Here is a 17,966-nt window from a genome sequence, read left to right on the forward strand (position 1 = left end):
CTAGCTGCTATCTCCTACTCAAAGACCTAAATCATTCTCCACCCTCAGTTAAGGGTATCATCTACTCTTTGCACCTTTGACCAACTTTGGCTGACTAGTTCTCTAATGACACAACCAATCTTGTCCTTTCTGTGCACGGAGCCAGGATAGTGTGGTAGGCAGTTAGTAGGAATCACTAGGACTCATTGTTCCTGTCTAACGCTGTTGGAAAGAAAGAAGTATACAGGGCAAAAGATGACAAAAGCTGTATGGCAGTGTAGGCTACACTGTTAAGTTAGTCTCTGTCACTGGGCTGTCACCACCGCTCAAACTAAGCCTGGGCACTTTAGCATACAATAATATAAACAAATTTTTTAATAAAAAAGGCAAAATATTTGTTCACACCCCCGTGCAGGCACCCAGTTCGGCCTCCCTCTTGTCTTTTTCTCCTCGCTACTGTCTGTCATGACAGCAAAGTCCACATCCTGTTTCACTCTGAGAGGAAGAACAGCAAGTGTGAGTGTGATCGAAGCATGGACTCCTGTTGTTTTAGCTCTTCTTTTGAGTAATTTATACATTTGTTGACAGTTTCATATGTCATACAAAGAGTCCTCGTTGATAAATAACAATCATTTTTTTCCCGTCAAAGCTCAATTTCTACCTAAAATTTGTTTACAAACACATGTTAGGTTTTGAATGGAAGACAGACGGCATGCTGTAAGAATGAAGGGATGTGGCCATGCACGTTAATGTCGCAGCAACAAGCGCTTGTGCGCGACTCACCGTCTGCAGGCTGGACCACGCCCTGTAAAGACCTGCAGGGGAAGCAAAGGTGAAAGGTCACGGCAATGATACGTCGACACGCGCCTGTCCGTACACTCGATGCAGCATCCCTACCTGCAGCATCCCTTCCTCACATGTGCAAACTGCGGCTGTCGGATGATGACTTTTTCTCCTAGTGTGTCACTTTTGTTGGAGTTAGCTGACACATCATTCTTTCTTTTAATTTAGGTTGCCCTTATTTTTACTTTATTAAAATAAACTCCTGCCTTATTTGTACATACTGTAATAAACTCCAGCAAAATTTTTACTTTAATAAACTCGGCTTATTTATCACATTACTCTAATAAACTCTCACCTCTTTTCATATTATTTAGATTCAGGTCTTTGTTTTTCCCATTGATACGCTGCTCAACCGGTAAGTGACATATTAGTGCATTTTTAAAACCTTATAAGCTGTTACTTTTTCTGAGATCTGTTATGGCCGTAAATGTAGAATCTCAAAGAGAAGTAATTTTATCAAAGCTAGAAGATGAAATGGAAATCATAACTTTTTAAACGAGTCTTCTCTATTTGTGCCTGTGAACTGTGTGTGAGAGAGAGTTGTGGGAAGAAGAAAAGAAGGATGGAGGAGAGACAAGGCAAGCACTCTCAGGAGAAGGACCCTGAAGACCCTGAGGCCGACTGTGGCACTCACAGCTACGGATGCTGCTTGTCGGTGAAGCCGCCATTACGACCGGCAATAGTTCGTGAAGTGAAATCGCTTCTCCTATTATTTAATTTGTCCTCGGCGAGGTTGGGCTCGGCTTTCATAGCCTTTCTCCGCAGAACCGTCTTTTTACCACAACGAAGTGAAATGGATCTGTAATGGCGCAAAGACATGCTTTATGTTATCGGGACAGCCTCCCTGCTCCTTAATTCAGTGGTCGGTCATCACTGGATTCTGAGTGTTCACAGCACATTAAGAAGACCGTTAGACAGAGCTTCACCATGAGGGGGGTGTGTTTGAAGATGAGAGGTGGGAAAGTGTGGAGGGAAGGATCGTTACTTGTCATACGTTCGCCAGGTGAAGAGTCGCCATAAATTATAGGACGTACAGCCCTCGAGGCGGGGACACCATCTATCGTTGTTTACAGACAATCGCTGAGGCGGGGACTCCATGTTACCTGCTGTTTGGATATTAATTGCGAGGAGCGCCATGTTATGTCATGTTGTGCGACTGAGGTATGGGGTCTATGTTACCTCATGCAATGAGAGTCAGGGAGGCGGTAGGGTGGGGTTGGAAATGTTATTGTTCGCGTACTTGTATGTACGGAACTTTGTATTTCGTAAAAAAGTGAACTGTAGAGTGAAAATAACAAAACTTTGAGAGGACAATCTCAATCTAGCCCTGTATTTTAATTATTCGTTTTATTTCTCCTGCAGATGTGCTCAGAGCCACCAAAAACCCAGCAGGGGCAGACGATCTCTCCGGGCCCCTTGTAATTGAAATCGTAAATTATTTTTCCAGTATATCACAATATGCTTACAATTCGATTGTCAATATCTACTTTTCATTCAGCGACGTAATATAGACTGCAAACATTAGGACAAGTGCACGAGGATCTACAACTACTAACAGTTGTTTACACGAGAGTGGTGAGTAAATGAGGAAAACTGACGGTTAATGATCAAACTTGTAGTACTCCGCTCCATAGGAAAAAAAAATCCCCAGAGTGAGGAATGTACGTCAACCTTTTTTAAAAGAAAAAGAAACGGAAAAGAAGAAGTGGGGAAAAAATGCACTGACCAAGGCGGGTCCTCTGAACAGCCGCGGAGCCGGGTACACCAGACCCTCTGTCCTCCCTCTCGTCAGGCCTGGATGTGTTGGCTTTCGTTACAATTTTAGTAATACTCTTTACTTATTTGGCACTTGTCAAGAAAGAATAAATTCTATCCATAAGTTTATTTGATGTTTGAGCAAAAGGGCGCAGACTGCTGCAGCAAGCCCAGGAGTGAAGGGTTAGACTTCTGGGGCACCGCTTGTCTGATCCTTTGTCCAGGTTTAAAAAAAAACAAAAACAGACACCTGCTTCTCCTCTGACACTGTTTGTCACTCTTGACACCACCTGCTTCTTCTCTGACACTGTTTGTCACTCTTGACACCTGCTTCTTCTCTGACACTGTTTGTCACTCTTGACATCTGCTTCTTTCTTTCGTTCTCTCTCTTTCTCTCTTTCTTTCTTCCTTATAAGCGTTCAAAGATGAGCTACCAAATCTGTGCTACGCAAACCAAAAATACATCCTCATGATTTCCTGTCTCTAGAGGTTCTGCCACTAATAAGCAGACTAAAATTTGTGTATAAAATACTAACAGGAAAAATGCCCTCTTGACTTAATACACTTTTTTTTCTATCAAAATATGAAGAGGGTGTTTTCGCTTTTGTCGTTTTAATGCCATTGATGTGTAATAATGGAGTTTCAATTTCTTCTACTAAAATCGAGACTTAGATATCTAAAATTATAACTTTTGCTTATTCTGCTATGCTTGAAAATAAAGATTTGTCATCTGCCTGTCTGCATGTATGTCTTTGTTCATCAGAAAACAGCTTCTGACTGGAGTCTCCAGTATCAATAAGCGATATAAAGCTCCACCTGGTCACACAGGTAGCCATCTGAGTGGACGCTGCTGTGATGACCCACGTGATCAAAGCTCTCAGTGTTCTGTACTGGAGCAAAACACAGTCTACATGTTTCTTTTTAAAGTTTGGAGGTATAAACTAAAGGAAAAAGAGATTCCATTCCCAATAGTCTTTGCCATCCAGTGTGTTTGCCTCTTGAGATTGTATTCGTATTTCCGTAGCGAAAAATGCAACGTACGACTGGTTACTTTGAACAGTTCAGTGTTTGTAACCAACCCATAAAATGTAATGAAAAAGACTGACAGCCGTATGGTGGGATATGGCAGTTTAGACACTTCATTATATCATTGCTAAAATTAGCAAGCTTCTTTGTGTCGTAGTGGATATATTCACTTAATGTAATCATGCATTACAGGAGAACATCCCTGGCTAAAAAATAAGTTTTTGTCATATTATAGGGAACATTTCATTTGTTGCCATTAACTTTATATTTATGTATGATATATTTATGGATATTACAGTTGATAATATTATAGGAGACACCGTATAGCAGTTAATAACAGAGAATTTAATTCCTTGCCCGTTCCTATGCTGTCATGTTGTGATGAGAAGAATGTGTCAAACACTGCGTCTTGCCCTGTGTGAAGGTAACGCACGTTTCTTGACATCATCGCCGCTGTAACGGGCGTCCTTCAGTGACCTACATCTCTATCATCGCCAGTAACCTCGTCACCTTCTTTCTCTGAGGTCAACCTTTACTTTAACCTTCCTTGTGTGCGGGTAGTGGAGGACTACAACTACGATACCCATCTGGCAAACCAACAAATGTTTCCCACGAACTCTCTCGCCGGCTTGTCAACTGTGAAATCTGATACTACAGCAGGAAGATTAGGATTCGTTTTGTGGCAAAACAATATTTTTGTTGATATTACCTAATCTTGGTGTCCTATTATTTCTCTTACAATCTTGACATAAAAATCACTGTTAAGATACCTAGGGGTAAATGTTCCATGTCCTGTCTGTAAACGTAGAACAAGCCAATACCGGCCAGAACAAGGCTCGAACCGTTGGAATTGTCGGGTCGACGGTTCAGATCTCGGCTTGGGACACACATGTACGTCTCTCACGACATGACAACTGTTCAACCGACGACGAAACATTTTATGTCAAATGTATTGTTACATTAAAAATTATTATTATTATTCTTGTTTAAGTGGGTGGGTGGGATCCGGACATGGCTGTCCCTCGTGAATCATACAGTTCTGCAGTGTTTTAAGCCCGAATTTGACTTTCTTCGTTGGTTTACAGGATAAACTTTTTTTTCAGGTGCCACAGCTGTGGATCGGAGTTTTACCACCTTTTTCGCGAGAGGTTCACTTGCTTTCAGTAGATTACCACTTTCAGTACATAGCTAAGGTATGTAAGTACCCAGCTAAGGTATTAGGTACATAGCCAAGGCATGCAGTACATACCTAAGGCCGCAGGAAGATACTGGACGGTCTGTTGGACTTCAGTTCAAGTGGCAGACGGCGAGTATCAGTGTTGAGGTGGTCTGAGTTCTGCCCTCGTTAGAGCCACTAGGACAACCTACTGAACTCTAATGTGTGGACGTTTAATAGTTCCATTATTGAAATTAGTTCAGAACTTCAGATTAAGGCTGCTCAATACTTTTCAAATTTCTTTTTCTCACGTGTACTACATTGTGTCGGAGTTTTAGACACCAGCTTGCGTGCCGACAAAGGTGGTGAAAACCAGTTTGCTTTTTATTTTTACAGCTTTTGTGTTAATAAGATGCTTATTAAAGCAAATTCATACTGCTGCTATTTAATAATTTTCAATTTATATGACGATGTTGAAGCTGCAGTTGCGTTGAGCAAAACGGATAAATGATAAATAACTTTCTCTTCATATTACTCTGACAGTTTAGTAGGATTGGAGGGAAGTTTACTTAACATTTTAATGCTTTGATTTTTGTTTTCCACGGCATTAGTTCTAAGGATTAACTGAATACTTCATTCACAAGAAAATCTTACGGATCACAAAATCAGACCATTTAACGAGATGCCAGTCCTTTTCTTCATCCTTTTCACCGAAGGTTCTGTCCAGTATTCGGACACACAGTATATGATTTGCAGTCTTTGTCGTAATATATTTGTATTGTTGTTTTTATTCAGTTAAACTTAACACACACATACACACACAGAGGAAGAAAGAAAAGGCAATCTTGGGAAATATCCTGGACAGAGTTTTACTGAGGTTTTCCAAGTACTTCATAATGTCTTTTAACTGTCACATCAGAAAAAAATACATGAAGCTGAACTAAGCATTGTAGTATCGCACAAAAACAAAGGGAGAATAAAACTGCAAGGGAATAAAACAAGGGAAAGGCACGGTGTTGAACAGTTCCGATAAGCACAACGATCAAACTCAAGGTAACAGCTGTTATGGCATCACTGCCTGTACGAAATGCGTGGAAAGAAATCAACAAATAACCTCATCGTGGGAAAGCAAATAACAGGAAAAATATTTGCTGGTGCGATAAGCAAAATCTATGATGAACATCACTTAAAGGATGACATATTTAAACACAAAAACAAACAAATCTTAACACAAGAACCTACAAGAAGTTTACAAGAACTTCAGACGGTCTCCACAGCCTTCGCATAAGACTATACTTTGTCCACCCTACCAAATTTTCACCACTTTTTGGAAGAGAACGGATGAAAATAAAACTTTAAAAAAAAAAGTGGGAGTAGGGGGAATGTAAATGCATACTGTAGAAGGGCTTGAAATGAATTATGCGCAAAACACACACAAAAAAATGTGTTGAAAAAAAAAGATACAGCGAATACAAGTTCAAAAATTGGAAGCTTTTCATTATTTTTCGAACAGAAAAAGAGGTTCCACAAAACGTAGGTCTGGTGATGCCAAGGAAAGAAAGCGAAAAGAAAGTGTCTCCTGCGCGCACTTCCCTATGATTGTTTAGATACGCATGTCATCGTCACGAGGACCACACAAGACAGATTGCGACAGATGGTGAATGCTTCTACTTTTAGTCTTGTGTACACGCTCCTCGATATTACTGCACCTGAATCTGCAAGCATACTGCGAACCTCATGATACAGAGAAAAGAATAGTCAGAATTTTAATTTTCATGCAAAAATATTTATAGAGAATCCTTTTTCTTGTAACTTTTCGCTCAACTTGCTATTCTAACACACGTTGGCCACTCCTGTTCTACATCAATTAGTTTGCTCGTTCCCTTCCACAGTTTAAGGGCCTGTCAACGAAACACACAAATACTGCAGATGTTAGCTTCAAAAAAAAAAAGAAAAGCCCGATCAAATGTCATATAAAGTCAACTCATTCTTTAAAATGCGCCGTCTCTCGGCAAACGCAAGAGCCTCGTTTTTAGCAAAACAACAAAAACCCAAACAAACAAAAAGCCGAATCGAATTCCTAGACTTATGTTCATGTTTGAACATGGAGACTGACGGCCTACAACTCAAAGTGACCTTTGTATACGATTTAGGATCCTAAATAGTAGCTTTTCTTACATTCTCTTACTTTCCCTATATGTCTTTATTGGGAAATGTTTAGATTGTCAGTAAATCAGTGACTTTGAGGAAGGAGAAAGAAAAAAAGGTTTAAATCCACCATCCTCCCTTTTCAACGACACTGATGACGAAAGCAGTAACTGCTGATGAAGGAGAGAAAATGATAATGACACACTATTATATTTTGTATTTTCTTCTCGTGTAACTTCAGCACACTTAAAGATATGGCTGAAATTCTAAAGAGTAATTACTGAATTCTACATATTGCCCAACATACAGAATTCCCTATAATTGCAAAATTTTTTGCGTTCGCTCTACTACTTACACCACAAAGAAGTGGAGATGGAGGGAGAGATGGGGTGGGCTGGAGAAACTTGAGATCTAGTCTTTGTGCCACATAACACGTGCTCCACCCGACGTGGGGAAAGGCTGGTCACCGCTCGGTTCCCTGTCTCACCCGTCGGTAACTTCACAACCATCATGACATGAGTCGAGCAGAAAAGCACACAAAGTACTAGTTTTTACAAACCAACACCCACCTAACCCTTTAGTATGTCTCTCACTCTTTTCTCTCAGACACACTTCCTGCATGTCATTACATGCTAAACAAGCAGACTGATAGAATAGAGAGCTACACACACACCATACAGTGCAACACAAATATCTGCAAATAACCCCTCGCGTCTCTTCTTACACTTTTCTCGAACCACACGAATGGACGAGGGTGTGTTGCTGTAGGAAGGGATAATCTTGGTAAATAAGCGTGAACACCTTGGACACTGTGATCTGCAACACTGGTATCCCCCCTTCTCCCCAAAAAAGTCACATAGAGACCAGGACCTAGCTGTAGGTTATTACACTTTTACACTCTACCACTCGTGCCATTATCCTTCGAGAGCTCTAACCGCTTCGAGTTTAAACAATACCTACCCCTCCTACGTTCTTGACCCTCCCTTCGTGTTTCCCCCCTTCAACAATCTGACGTCCAACTGAATTTGTACACCACTGGGTGAGGAAAGAAGGAATGAAGGGGCAGTTAGAAAGTAGGAAATGAACGAGTTCTCATCAAGAACTACTATTGTCTGTAGTGTGTGGCCACGACACCAGTCAGAAACGAATTAGTCAGAAATGCATAAAGGCTAATTGGTACAAAGCTGCTGCAATGACCAGGTGAAGTGATTTGCTCCGGTGGCCTAACACCATTTAAGGTAACTGAAACTTTGGATATTGTACTAAAAATTCCCTTATCTGTGTATATATATATTTTTTGTCTATTTCCGCTCTAACGTTAGCTATCGGCTGTCGTTCTCTTGTTGTCTTCAAATCAGCTGACAGACAAGTGTTTGGGGAGGGTTGGAAAGATGCAGGAAAAGAAATGTTGCAACGTAAACTTTGAAATATCTAGAGAATGGGGAAAATTAATCAGGCTAACACCATACTGCAACAAAAACTTGTCACCAAAAAAAAAAAAAATAAAAAAAATGGATGGCCATGATTAAAGATGGCCGCTCAGCTGCACATAGCACCACCTCAGGTAGTGGAAAGCTGGGCTGCAAATGCTTTTCCATCTACCATCAGAACGTGTACCAAGCAGTAGCTCAACAGTACTGAGCAAACTGCTTTTTTTCAGTGTAACAGACACAGAAAAAAAATAAAGTTCACAGGTGTCGTAACCTCCTGTCTGTATCTGACACTTGTAAACGTCCTCTGCTGTTCTTGCCGATGGAATCATTGACAAATCCGACACGCCCTTCTTGTTTCCAAAAAACAGTATGCTCTCTGTTATTCACTCCAGGTAAATCTTTACACAAAATACTAAAGAAAACGAGCAAAGTGAACAGCGTGAAATTAATGGCCATCTGTATATAAGCTTTGTAACGCATTTCGTCATAAAATTCATATTCTCTCTTTGAAACTTTAAAAAAAATCTACACATGCTATGAAGAAGGTTTCAAATGATAAATAAATCAATGGCATAATAATTGAATAAATAAAAATAGAAAAATGACTATGCAAAAATAACTGCTTTTCTAAGGCGGCTTCAAAAAATGTTGAAATGTCTAATATGGCATCCATTATCCATGTGTGGTACAGAATTATTAAAAATTTGAGTGTTAAAGACAGAGGAAAGGACAGATTCAATGGCCAACATTTTGTTATATGCTGTTGTGTCCTTGCCCGCTATCATGAAGAATACTATGCAATAAATACTGTATTGCACGCCTTCAAGCTTACTACCCTTCTCTGCAACAGTCGGGTAACTCAGTGTTCCGGAAGGATGTTTTTAAAAAAGCAGCATTACAAAATAAAAGCAACTTTTTAAATCTGTCGTAGAGAAATAATATAATTCTGCACCACATGTAGCATACAATTCTCAAATGACATAAAAAAAAGTTCTGTAGTAGTAATATATATGTGTATAGTGGTATCATAATATATGGCTATTATATGCGAACACAGAAGACAATAACACAAAAAGAGAAACACTTGGAAAGAGATTATCATATTACTACAGAGCTTCTTAGCTGCCTTGTACACACACATCTGATTTTAGAGCCCCCATACCCACCTTCCCTAAAGACAAAAGAATTATGAATACTCCCTTCTCGTCCTCCTTTGGAGGCTGAGCGTGGAGGGAGGAAGGGGCACTTCTGCCTGTAATTGTCACTTCTTCACCCGGATGTACTTCTGGTTATACTCAAATTATGCTTATTTCGACCCAAGGGGGGAAAAACGCCACCAAGGAAACATAATGCATAACGATTTGCTTGTGTTGTACAAAATCGACTTTAGTTCACCGCGCTCTGCCATTAGTTTTACAGAGAATGTAGTACTCAACTCCCTCAAAAACAAAAACAAAAAGACCAACGCCCTATAGTATGCTTGCTGACGTAGTTAGCATCACATGTTTTAAACAAATCTGTACAAAAGAGCGAGAGGTTTGGGAATATGCTTATGTTGAGAGACTAAGACCGAATTTTTCAAAAAAGATAGAAAAAGGAAACGCTGTCAATCAACGAGCCACCTAGTGGCTGTCGCAAAAACTTCAGATCAGCTTCGCCATCCCTTCTCTGGATTACCTTATCTGTGGGAATGACAAGAAATGTTTTAACAGTTACAAGACGCAGCCTTCTTAGTCGCATGTAACAAATGCTGCAGAAAAAGGTCTGTTTTCTCGCTTTCCAGCAATATTTTTAAAAAAAAGAAGAGAGAGAGAGAGAAGGGGAGGGAGTGTTTTCCTTGAAGATGTCATCGAGGACTGCGATATCGTAACTTGAAACTTGAGCTTGAGAAGAGCAACCCTCGAATCTTGATGGGAACATACTATACGAGTGAATACTCTCACCCACCCACACATCCTTCCCTCTCTCTCGCGCTAACCACCCACTAAAAGAAAGCGATGGAAGGAAAAGTCCGGTAGATTAAACCGTTCAGGTGAAGTTTTGACACAGCAGGACAGAAAGAAACTGGCTTTACTCGTCAGCAAAACAGAGTCTGCTCCAGCACGCCAACAGTTCTCTCCGCTCGACACACAGACTGTTGTCGACGACTGCTGATGGACTGCCAGCGATGAGACGGGACTAAAGGTTGAAGCTGTTTGGCGGAGTTGCTGCCTGAGACGAAGAATTGTGTGCGGGTTGCCAACTGGATCCAGAGTTCTAACACACTGCTAAGGGCCACGACGATCGTACACAAATATTCAAGTCATGGGATGCAAAGACAAAAGTTAATCCCAGCAGAAACCTCAAAATTACAGGTGGTGTCGGGAAAGCAGGGGCTAGAGATAACTCTTTGAAGACTCAACTTTTGAAGGACACTAAGTAACATATTCAAAAATACGACATAACCTCTAACCTCGCGATTCCAACGTGCCTCAAAACGCCGGCCAAACGCTGGATGTCCACTTCCAGGAGGCGCGTGCGTAGCACGTGGTGAAGTGAGGACTCCTACAGGGTCAGGCACGTGACACTGACTGCACGAACTCGTCTTCCAACTGCTTCAACTTTGCAACACCTATGGTCACTGATGTCTACACGGAATTAAGGAGGAATCTTGCATCAAGTGAGCCTCGCCAACGACTAAAATTGGTGACCAACGCGGAGGCTGCTAAGGTTCTCTGTGTTTAGGTTCTGTGGCGAGGTCCCGAGTACTAACTGCTGTGAAACTTTCACGAAAACGTCCCAAGAAAGGAACATCCTGCCCTATTTAACCCTTCCGACCATGCAGTCTGCGTATCAGTGAGAAAATGCTAAAAAGAAAAATGATTAAATAGATCAGAATATGTTTTAAAAGGCTGAAGATTAAAAAATAATTGCTGGGTAAAAACTCGTCTTGTTTGGAAGAGTTTGCATCGGCTTCGATCTGACCTCAACTTAAACGGTCTTTAAGGGAGCAGATTTGCGGCAACCCCTCTAATTATGCAATGGCTTGAACAGATTACAAGCTAAACTTCAAACTCAAATTACAAATCGAAGGCAGAGCGATTAAAAAAACCTAATGATGCTCTCTCTCTCTCACACACACAAACACATGCACACATGCGCGAACACATTCGGTTGACAAAGACAAGAGTAGGGGGGAGGGAAGTGAAAAATACATTTTAACATGAAATCTCATATAAAAATGTCTTGCTCTTATATTTTATTTTACAACAGTAACAAAACTTGTTAGGCACTATGGCACTAGAAAATTTATTCAACACAAGCCGAATTCTATGTTGTGTGTTGTTTTACTCCCAAGTGAGCACCAAACGTAAGGGTAAAGACGCAGTGTCTGTGTTGTCTTTTCTTCTGAACCTGCTTTAGTAGTACTTACAAATTTATTTATTTCCATGGCACTATGTTGATTAAAAACACGGGTATGTATAAAACTTTAAAGGTGATTTTTTTTTCTCCTGTGATGGCGAGGACAACATGTGACAGTGCAAACGTTACACCTAAACTGTTAAAAAAACCAACAGAAAAAAAAAACCACACGCTCAACAGTCCCGCTTACTTCAAAGAACAATATTGTTCCGTCATCACCCGAACCTTCAAGTTGTAGTCTTACTTATAATATGCCCTCCTTGCTAAATTAAAAAAATGCAAAGCACAAAGTGATAACCATTTCAAAATGTCAACAAAAGTATTTCCAGTTACACGACAGTACAAAAGGCATTTTGTATATATAATGGAAATGAACGCCAAAAAAGAAAGCGATGCGAACTAAACTTTTTTCTTTTAGTAACAGCTTTTAACAGATTTATACGTTTCTGGCATAAAATAATTCTGCTACCGAGCAGGTGGTGTTATCCTACTCGTATTCCAGGGTTTCTGTTTTGTTTTCTCCCATGAGCAACACGTGACCCTGTTGTGAGCTGTCTGTCGGTCTGTCTGTCTATCCACGTCACCGGTTTTTTGTCTGGTTAGATTCTGTTCCCTCCCATTGTCATCTTTCCCTGCATATCTCTTTGTGAAATCAAGCATTCACCTGAAATTGCAACTAAACAATCATATTGTCTACAAATACAAAGTAAAAAAAAACAAGAAAGGCGATGTTTCTTCTACAATCAAAACAACCATCTCAGAATTCATGTACCTGGATAACATGCAAATTGTATTATGTATATAATACCGATAAAGTATATCGTTTTAACCGCCAAACAGAAGACAACAGAATAATAAACAGCAATAATAAACAGCCTGGGCATGAGAAAGTCGACGACTACTAGACACTAAGATCGATGACGCTGTCCAAAAAACTGCACAACAACAGAACGCAGAAAGATCGGGGGAGAGGGGTCAACTCCAACACCCAACACGTACTTTGAAGTGAGGATACGGTATAGTCATAAAAACCTGCGATGATCTGAGTATTATCAGTGGGGCTGCAAGCGCCCACAAACACGTTCCCTCTCTCTCGCACAAACACACAAGAAACACGAGTTGTACATCATTTACAAAAGTACACATGGGCAAGTTATATGAACAGAAAGTTAACACAGATCCTCTGTTTAAAAAAAAAACAAAAATACAAATACACACATACTGGAAGAATCTCATACAACTTATCAACAAGGGCTGATTTTTGTTTTTGCCAGAGTTCACTCCTCTTGCCACCACTGTCGCTCCACATCAGGCTGTCAGTCTATAATCAGTTCAGTCTACTGCTTGATGTGTTGTGGTCATCGAAGAGCGAAACCCACTAAAATTCTAACTGCAGTTGTAAGCATGCGTCACTCACGCTTAAACAAAAGTCCAATTTCGTTGCTGAGTCATGTGACGTCGACGATGGCGCCACCTACCTGCTAATATGGCGTGTGTGATCAAATCGAGGACACGCGCGCAGGGGTCGAAAGGTTACAATGAATGAGCAAGTACTGCTTGCAACAGCAAAACGTACGAGAAAAACACCATCTAGACCCCCATGCCCCGCCCCAGCCTCCTGCGTGCTTGCTGTCTTCTGACACCCCCCCGTGTCCTGCAAGTCAAACCGCCATGATGAAGGACGCGCGCACGAGGCTAGAGTTCGAGGTATTTTAAAAAAGTTTAAAAAAGTTCTGGAAGGCAGTTAAGTCGTTGGGTTGAGGTGTCCAACTATGTCCGCCCTGATTTTCTTGGTTTGTTAACGACAGCGCACAGTTCTCACAGCTGCTCCTTGAACCAATATCTCCACGTGTAGCGCGTTTCTCACGGGTGAGACATGTTCGGTCTCCAGGCCTCCCTCCCATTCCCATGATCATGTTTTCAGGCAATTGGCCTAAAGGTGTAATTATGCTTTTTTGAAATCCCATCTCTCTTACCCGTCCACAATCCTTATTTTCTGTTACCGTGTCTCGTATTCTGTTGGGGAAAAACTTCCTCTTTATGAAAACATCATGAGTGTAAGAAGTCTTGTTTTCAAAGACAATGTAATACAACAAGCACGCATACACACACACGCGCACATACAAGCATTTGTCAAGTGCATTCACGCGCACGCACAGTCTATACAAAAAGATGACTTTACATCCACAACCAGGTTTGTTTGCTACAAGGGTTTATACTCTGACCGTTTGGTTGGCGCCACAAAATGCATGGCACTTCCAGCATCACTGGAGAGCAGACGACCTCCCCGATAAGAAACACGTCTTAAACAAATCATGCAGTTAATTCCGTCATCATCACATACATGGCCTCCTGACAGGACCTGTAAGCTTTAAAAAAAATATTCAGACGCCCTCCTGGAAGAGAAGCAAGTCCACCCGAACAGCTCGAGAGGAAGGCTGGTTGTCGCACAGCCGTCAATCATTCGAGGCCCCTCCCTCTTGCAAACTCGCAAAGAACACTGTCATGACGTCCTTACGTGGAGTGTAGACGTCATCCTGCAATGACGTCATCCACAAAGTGACGTAGCGACACGGGGCGAGGCACGTGACGTATGAGTGTGTCAGGTGTTCAGTACGACCACGAGGGCTCGGCCTTGAGGTTGCGCCGCCGTGCGTTGTCCAACTCGCTGTCAACGGCGGCTTCCTCGGGGCTGGAGGGTCGCGGGGTGGAGCGATTGGCCATGTTGGACGCCGACGTGCTGTTGTCGGAGTTCTCCTGCTCGGCGGCAGCCATGATGCGGGCGTTGCGGCTCTCCACGCACTTGCGCATGTGCTTCTCCAGCGTGCTGGGCACGGAGAAGGGCATGTTACAGAACTTGCATTTCAGCACGTCCTTGCCGATGCGCCCGTGCGTCTTCATGTGGCGCGTCAGCTTGGAGGACTGTGCGCATGCGTAATTGCACAAGGAGCACTTATACGGCTTCTCGCCCGTGTGCGAGCGGCGGTGCACCGTGAGGTTGCTGCAGTTCTTGAACACCTTACCGCAGAACTCGCAAGTGTCGTTGCGCTTGTCCTTGCGCGGCAGCACCGTGGAGCTGCCGTTGCTGCCGGCCAGCAGGGAAGACGCGCCACCTCCGCCGCTACCGCCACCATCAGACTTGGACAAGCCGCTCAGCCCCGCGAGACCGGAGGGCGGCACCTTTAAGGCACTGTCGCTGGCGAGGACCGCTGCGCTGCTGCCGGGGCTGTAGCCGTTGTGACTGTCGCGAGGGAAGTCAGGCTGCAGGGCGAAGGTCGGGGGAAAGCCAGGGAAAAACGGGTGTGCGCGAAGGGACGGGCCGTCGTGGCGAAGCCAGACGGGTAAGCGGCCGTACAGCGAGGCGGCTGAGCTGACCTCCAGCGGGCTGGCGGCGTCTCCAGGCTCGCGCTTGATGGGCTTGTCGTCTAGTAAGCTTGTGCCGCCCAAAAAAAGAGAGTCGCGCGCGGACGAGGAGCCGCCACCGCGTGATGATGGCGAGCGGTCCAACTTTGACCGATCTCTTTCGTCCTCTCCATCCCCTTCGCCGTTTTCCTTAGAGTGGCGAAGGCCGACGTCCTTCAGGCCTTCTTTGCTGAACTTCTCAGCCAGCGCTGCCTGGAAAGCTTCGTTGTATGGCTGGATGCTGTTGAGGCCCGTGTTCTTCATGACCTCGCTGACCAGGCTAGCGGATGGACAGCGCTGGGTAGTATCCAGACCGGGGGTCCCCGCATCGCTGTCGAGCCCTCCGTGATGGTCCTTTTCACTCCCGCGCCCTCCATCCCCCTTTAACCCATGGAAACCGTCGCTACTCTCTCCCTCCTGCGCGCTGTCTAGCTCCCCGTCCGTGAAGTCCTCCTCCATGTCCTCCTCATCCTCCTCGCCGTCCTCCTCATCTTCGATGTCGTCGTCCTCGTCCTCGAGGCCGAAGGTGTCATCATTCTTGTGACGAGTGGAGTCAGGAGTGCTGCTGGTGGAGCGCACGCTACCGTCGGAAGAGCCGGGGTTTGAGCCCAGGTGCTGCTGCCGCGCGGATGCCAGGGAGCGCGCAGAATGAGTCTTCATGTGCCGCTTTAGTTTGCTCTGCTGCGTGCAAGCGTGCGGGCACACCGGGCACTTGAAAGGCTTTTCGCCAGTGTGTGAGCGCCGGTGCACAATCAGGTTGCTCTGGAAGCGGAACATCTTGCCGCAGAACTCGCAAGACTTGAGCTTGTTGGGCAGCGTGGGCAGGGCCGAGGATGGCGTCGAGCCAGCAGGCGCTGACTCGGATGACGGAGGTCGTCCGCCTCTGTCCTCCCGGTCTCGGTCGTGATCGGCGCCCCCTGAGCTGTCGCGGCCACTCCCCACGCTGTCCCGTCCGCCCCTGGAACTGCGTTCCCCAGACAGTATGAGATGCATCCCGGACTGCGGGAAAGGCACGCCTGAGACGGGTGAGATGATGCCTGGTGGCAGGCTGGGGTTGGCCAGTTGTTTCAGCCGCTGCGAATAGATCTGACTCTCCAATGTCGACATGGGGCGGTTGCGGTCATAGGGGTGAGAGAACGGGGCGTCTATGGCAGAGGAGACTAGGTGCTGTCGCATACGGTAGTGATCCAAAAGATCCATGGGTATCTCCAGGGCAGCCTGGCGGTTGAAGGAGCTGTGTGGCAGCCGCATTTCCACCGGCATACGAAAGGGTGTGAAAGGGTTCACCGTGTGTCCTCCTGGGAAGGGGGAGCTCGGTCCACTCCCGGCTGATGACGGGGGAGTGCGGTGATCCACGGTGGGACGGGGAGACGGGGTAGCCAGTTCGGGTGTGTGGACGGGTGGAGGAGGGAGGTGAGAGTGAGCATGCGAGTGGGCTGGCTGGGGGACGAGCCCGTGGCTGAGGGACAGTGGCGGGTGGGAACACTGGCGCCGATGTTGTAGATCTTCATGCCGTGCTCCTTTTGCGCGTGCTGAAGCAAGGCCCATGCTGACGTTACAGTCTGACGGCACGTGTCGCACACGAACTTGGACGGTTCTGCACATCACATAAAAAAACTCATAAGGTAACGGCAACATTCATTTAGAACTGTATACATTAAATAGTATGTAGCACAAGCGAACTCTCACCACTGATGAGCGCCAACACCCTTATACCGCTCCACTGACTCAATGCCAGGTCAACTCCTCACCAAAATAAAGAGGGTCTCCTACAAACAAGCATGCGCATGCCAGTTACGGCTAATAGCTATTAAAAGAGGAAGAGTACACACTTTCAACACACACACAAATGGACTCCCTTTCGTCCTCTGTTTGTGTGTTTAAGTGTTGTTTGATGCAGTCTTTGTCGAGCAATTGAAACTGTTTCACGCCGTCTACTATTTACAATACCCCTTCATCATCATTAAGAAGCGAATACTTTAATAAATTTCACCCAGAATCTATGGAAACGCGGAAATTACAGCTCGGATGAGGGGAAGGGGGGCAGTTTCTTATGGCTGCTCCCTCCTCCATCTCTTAATCCCGCCGCTCTTCATTCCTCCCTGCCATTATAACCATCAGAAAAACGTCAAACCCAAAGCAGCCACGAAAGCGCGAAAGGCCAGCAATAACAACATAATTGTTGTTTTTAGTGTCATAAACAGCAGGAGCAAACGGCACTGGCTGTGTTGCAGACGTGCAGTACCGCAGCACGATGACGTGGACATCACTGCACTGCACCGCAAGATTAATGGCTGCGGCTGCCTTGTCTGCTCCTACATTCCTCCTACACCCACACTGCGCTTCCCCTTTCTCTAGTCCCATCCTTGCAGTGCTCTTTACACGTGATCTCTCACACACATTCAATAACAAAAACAAAATTATTATAAATAAATAATTACGATGTCACTACGGCGATTAAACTATCATCAAAGTCACACGGGGCATTGATGCGGAAAAGACTGAATGAACAGACTGAACTCAAAGCTGTGCCTAACATGGTCACAGGAAGGGGACAGGAGTGAACGAATGCGTGAAGGTAGGAGTTACAGCACTTGCGATACGTTTCTTCTCATGTCTGCGATTGTGGCACAGCAATGTCTGACGTGCCGCATGCGCAAGCACAGGTCTTCTCACACCTGCCGACGCTCCGTTGGCCGCGGGTATCAACTGCCCAACAATGTCACAGTTTTTTCTGACTTTGTTCGCAGGCTAATGTCAAGGTTACCTACAAAGGGACTGGCGTGATTATTCATCACACATTGTGCCCCGGCTGCGTGAAA

General features: G+C 44.4%; 1 protein-coding gene across 1 annotated transcript in view; it reads right to left on the minus strand.

The window, feature by feature from the left end:
- Window positions 1-5,612: 5,612 nt before the first annotated feature.
- The window catches only part of LOC112569897 (B-cell lymphoma/leukemia 11A-like), a 56,397-nt gene continuing 44,043 nt past the window's right edge, over window positions 5,613-17,966 (minus strand). The window contains 2 exon segments of the mRNA XM_025247961.1: window positions 5,613-16,455; window positions 16,458-16,741. Of these exon segments, the coding sequence (XP_025103746.1) occupies window positions 14,353-16,455; window positions 16,458-16,741 (2,387 nt within the window). The 3' untranslated portion in view covers window positions 5,613-14,352.

The sequence above is a fragment of the Pomacea canaliculata genome, linkage group LG8 (assembly GCF_003073045.1).
Source record: "Pomacea canaliculata isolate SZHN2017 linkage group LG8, ASM307304v1, whole genome shotgun sequence".
NCBI classification, from domain to species: Eukaryota; Metazoa; Mollusca; class Gastropoda; order Architaenioglossa; family Ampullariidae; genus Pomacea; species Pomacea canaliculata.